Genomic DNA, 4,911 nt, shown 5'->3' with positions numbered 1-4,911 from the left:
GAGTCTCCATGTAGGTGTTCTGACAAGAGCCCCAGGTGACATCACAACTTATACCACCATCAACTCCAAAGACATGTGAGTGGAGACACCTCCAAATGATTTCAGTTTCTAGCTCTTTCATCACTTTTAGTCTTGGAGTCTTTCCAGTTGAGGCCTTAGACATCACAGCACACAGACAAACCCACTGTATACTTTCTTAATTCTTGACCCATGGTACTAGTGAACGCAATAATTTGTTATGCAGCAGTAGTAACCAGAAAGCTTAATTGTGTGTCATTTGACAAGTTACTTAACCAGTCTGTTCTTCAAGTTTCTCATCTACTGAACTGTCTTGAAATAATAGCTACTTTATAGGAAGTTGTTAAGGTTACATGAGATCATATATTAAAAATGCTTGGCATATGCCTAGCACATAACGACAAGTTCAAATAATGATAGCCACAATGTTATTAAAAAGCAAGCTTTTCTTTGTTTATTACGTTTATATTTGTAATACATGTGAAATTTATTTTGGTTTAATGGGTAAGTTTGTGTGAGTTATTTACCAGTCAATTACAAAGTAACAGATTGTTAGCCAAAGTATTGTCCTTTAAAAAGATATTTGAAGAAAAAATTCTCTGTAAAATTATGTATATATATATGAAAGAAGAGCATGTGCATATCAGAGGATAAATTCTTGTTGTTTTATCACGTGGGTAAAGAAATTTTCACCTAGCTTTTGCTATGTTCATTTGCTCAGGTTGGAAAATGGAACTGGGAAGAATATCCCAAGATAGGGTAAGGCAAAAGAAAATATTCTCCAAGGTTAGAGAAATTTTATCTAGTCTGTAAGGAAGGCTAAGAAGAAAGATTATCCTGACTCAGGAAGAGTTAGTTTAGACACTACACACACTATCACTTGGAAGTGCCAAAATGTAACTTTGTTTTCTAGCCTGACCTCATCTTGTTTTAGAGCTCTGTTCACAGTGAGACAAAACACTTGGGTCTTGTCAGCTTAAAACTTAGAGAACAAGGGAATGAAGGGAAGTTAGGGGGGAAATACTAACAAAAACATGGTCTCAGCTGAAGACTAGCTTTAGCTGGATCCCATGGAAAAGCTCTGGAGTACAAATTGCACCACAGACTTAGTTCTACCTTAATACAAGGGACCAGTCATTCATTAGCTGAGGCCCGTATGCAGGTTGGGAGTTTAGCATCTGGGCTAGGCTGCTTCTATTAATATTTAGTAGAGAGCAAATCTCCAAAGAAGTAAATAACTGTGAGTTGTCATAAGCCAACACTTGATGCAGCTGGGTGCACTTATCAGCAAAGGGGATTTTGGAAGCCACCAAATTCAAATCCAAATCATCCACTACATAAAGACAAATTCAATGCTATAATGCTGAGAATGCCAGTGTGTGCTCTTGAAACATAAAGATTTTATAATTAAAACTCTCTGCATGCTCAACAAAACCAAACTTCGGCTTTGTTAAACATCGATTCAAACATATTTTTAAAGTCTATTTTGAAAACCAAAGCTAAACAATATTTTCTTTTCTTTTTCTAGGCTGACTTCTACCATCCCCATGATTCAATGGGGAGAGAGCTCTTACACAACTAGATCCCATAACTCAAACTTAAAATATTCATATTATGTTGGCTTTTCTAGTTTGCTTGTCTACCTTGAAAGAACTGTCTTCATGTATTTTTCATCCTGACTCTGCAAAATCCAAATTGAGAATTCCTCAGAAAGGATTATATTCTCAGACATAGACAAAGATAGGGTATACCAGACTACTCAAATAGAAGGTTGGTTGGTTCATTGTAAGAATTTTATGTGGCATAATATAAGAGAAAGAAGCTCAGGACCAAGAACTGCAGTCAGCCTCATAAGGACAGAAACACCACGGTTAGTGTGTATCCAAGGAAAACGTGCCACCTTGGCCACAGGTGTGCTCCAACATCAATGCTACTCAGTTTCTCTTCCTATCTGTTTCTCTGTGTCTTCCTGCTTCTCTTCCCACCACCATTACCCCGTATATGCTACCTTTCTCACACTTTCTGCATACTCATAACTTCCTCTTACACAGGTCATTCTGTTACTTGAACACTACCTCATGGTATCTATTTACATCCTATTATCTTCAACTACCATGCCACCTGCCACATTATCAGCATTTTGTTTTCTCAGTCCCATGAGAAGAACCTGACTAGCCATCCTTTAAAAAACACTCTGTTCCCAATCCAATCACCTAGTTCAGCCATGTGCCCAAGGCTGCCTGGCCAGCCAGGGCAATGATAATTCAAGCCAATTCCACCCACAGCAAGTTATTTCTCAGATCTTAGTTTTTACCAATTGAAATGCCCCCTGAAATTTTCTTTGATGCTCATCCCTATGTCTGTTCAGTTCTTTTTCTGCCCTGAGGTTCCCCCAAGAGCTCTATCAGAGAAAGACTTGGCCCATGCTGCCAACACACTGGGAAGCTGGGGTTAGCCCTCTCCAGAACCCATGGGCAGAAAAGGACAGTGCCAGAAAGTGTCAGGGCTAATCCAAAGAGAATTCCAACGGAGAGGAGTGTGTGTATAGATGAGGATAGAGGATAGTCACAGAATTCTCAGTACAAATTGGAGATTATTATGGCCCGAGTGTTCACATTTTCATACAGGAGATAATAAATGACCAAGTCTGAGCTTATTCATGGCAGTATCATGTAAGGAGAGCAAAACCCCTCCCACCTGTGAGCGACAGGGATGTGCAAAGAGTGAGTCTAGTGCTCCATCATCAATAGGCTCTGCTGTCCGCACTGCGTCTCCTTATGCCTGCTTGTGTTTTCACTATGAGCTGGCTTCCTCACTCTCTACCATTGCATAGAAGAGGAGAGCAAAATTCAGGTTCAGGGAAGAGAAAAAGAGGGTAGTGGTTGAAAAAGAACCCAAAATCCAGGAGAGACATAGAACTAAACTCCCTCAGGGAGGTTGCAGTAGTTACTATGATCACAACAGATGAGCTCTACCCTCTTCGTGAACCCCAAGAAGTTGATGTCCTCACAGTTGGTCATACACGACAGTTTTGAATAATGATACATGCTCTGCCCTGAGGAGGTAAAAGAGAGGAAATATGATCATAATGACCTCATTTCCTTTTACTGCGTTCCTAGGAGTAATCTGTTTCTGTGTCCTCACTAACCTTTCTCTAGGCCCAAATGAGTTCCAAAGCTGAGTCTGTTAGTTGCTGACCCAGAGAGTAGATTTTATTCCCTGCCAGGTAAGGGACATCAGCCTCTTTTTCACCCAATATGGTCTTAGGGAAAAGTTTGTCTTTGCCATCCCCTCATGACCACCCCATACTCACCCATCCCATTCACCCACTCACTCTGAGGGCAAAAGAACACCACTGTTTCTCAGGGATCATGGTAGTGATTTTCCAGTCACTCTATACTCCACATTACCTTTCTTTGTAAGGATGTAAATGTTCTCAACTGCACAGGACTGTTTATGCTTCAGGGAGCAGGATGTCATGACACCATAGCATAACCCGAGATGATATTTTTTACATTTATAACACATTATTTCAGTCGCTGCCAGATACAAAAAGAGGTGCTTAGAGGATGCAGTCTTGAGAATATTCTCTGGGGCTGGGGGCTCCACTACAGGACCTTACTCTTGCCTAGTGGTTCCTAACATTTTTTGGACCATGGACTCTTGGTAATCTTGAGAAAGATAGGGATAATCATGCTGCAGTCCTCCCCATGTACACATTAATAAATTTGTACACATTTTCTCCAATTAAAAAATCTTGTGAAAGATCACCTGTACAAACATAAATCAAACACTGTATATGATTTCAGGAGGTCAGGGTTCCCATGAAATTTATCCATGGACCTCCAGTAATGAACCGCTTATCTAGCCTGATGATTTTGCCGAGTAATGGGTAAAAGAAAGTAAAGCAGACCTTAGCCTCCTTACTCTAAGAAATGGACAAAACAGGTCTGGAAGGAGGTGAAACCCCTACGATTCTATAATAAGAATGGATTGCAGGGCTCTCTGAAGATGAAGGGAAGGTTTGCTCCTAAACATGTCACAAATCGCCTTCAGAGAAGGCGTGGACTTCAGAGAAGCCATGATTGTACCTTTTATAGGGTCATGAAGTTCACCTGTGAAAAGAAGAAAAACCTTCCATGTTACAATCTCACATACATCTGCCACTGCCCCAAGAGCCAATTTTGAAAACTTTCTCTTCCCCCAGCATCTGTCCATCTCTTAAGCAACCACCAATTTCCCCTCTGTCTCCAGGACTTACCCCAATATGGGCAGAGCAGAAAGACTGTGCCTAGCAGAAAGAGAACAAGCATCCTGGAGCTTCTGTCGGGTGCAGCTTCCTGTGGAAGGAGCAAGTTGTTCTCTCGTGATCTGTCCTTGGGCTAGTCATCTAAATTATATAATCATAAAATTTCAGGGACAGACAGTATGACAATATTCCCAGGGCCAAACCACCATATCTGATTGCTGCACAGCATTCTAAAGAGGGTACTCACTTTGATTTTGTGCAAATCCTCTAATAAAAATGAAATGGTAATATTCCTGATTCACCAGACCTGCTCCTATTTCAATATTGCAGAGTTTTAAAAAGTATTTTCAACTTTCATTCTAGATTCAGGGGGTACATGTGCAGGGTTGTTACAGGGGTATATGGCTTGATGCTGAGGTTTGGGGTATGAATGATCCCGTCACCCAGGTAGTGAACATAGCACACAACAGTTATTCAGTCCTGCCCAGTCTCTCCTCACAATGTTGCAGGATTTAATACATCTGGGAGGTATTCTTTACATTTTCTTGTGTTTCATCCTCACTGAGCAATCTAACAGCAAGTCTTATCCATTCTACCTACTAACTTCTCACATGGGTTTATTATTCTCTGTCGCCACTGCCACT

The 4,911-nt window shown here is 40.8% G+C and overlaps 1 protein-coding gene across 1 annotated transcript; it reads right to left on the bottom strand.

The window, feature by feature from the left end:
* Positions 1–2,448: 2,448 nt before the first annotated feature.
* PATE2 (prostate and testis expressed 2) lies at positions 2,449–4,362 on the bottom strand. The gene is made up of 4 exons (XM_030829690.1): positions 4,280–4,362; positions 4,110–4,133; positions 3,429–3,557; positions 2,449–3,073 (listed from the first exon to the last, which is right to left on the bottom strand). The coding sequence occupies exons 1-4, from the start codon at positions 4,329–4,331 to the stop codon at positions 2,937–2,939; spliced, it is 342 nt and encodes a 113-aa protein (XP_030685550.1). The 5' UTR covers positions 4,332–4,362; the 3' UTR covers positions 2,449–2,936.
* Between the last annotated feature and the right edge of the window lie 549 nt (positions 4,363–4,911).

The sequence above is a fragment of the Nomascus leucogenys genome, chromosome 15 (assembly GCF_006542625.1).
Source record: "Nomascus leucogenys isolate Asia chromosome 15, Asia_NLE_v1, whole genome shotgun sequence".
Taxonomy (NCBI): domain Eukaryota; kingdom Metazoa; phylum Chordata; class Mammalia; order Primates; family Hylobatidae; genus Nomascus; species Nomascus leucogenys.
Note: the sequence above shows the minus strand (reverse complement) of the source record. Positions and strands in the feature narration are given on the sequence as shown.

Excerpts from the sequence above, each read along its gene's own strand:
- PATE2 (XM_030829690.1), bottom strand. The coding sequence starts at position 4,331 with ATGCTTGTTCTCTTTCTGCTAGGCACAGTCTTTCTGCTCTGCCCATAT. Across the intron at positions 4,134-4,279 it reads TCTGCTCTGCCCATATTGGG|GTGAACTTCATGACCCTATA; the intron begins GTAAGTCCTGGA and ends TTCTTTTCACAG. Across the intron at positions 3,074-3,428 it reads TTACATCCTTACAAAGAAAG|GGCAGAGCATGTATCATTAT; the intron begins GTAATGTGGAGT and ends TTACCTCCTCAG.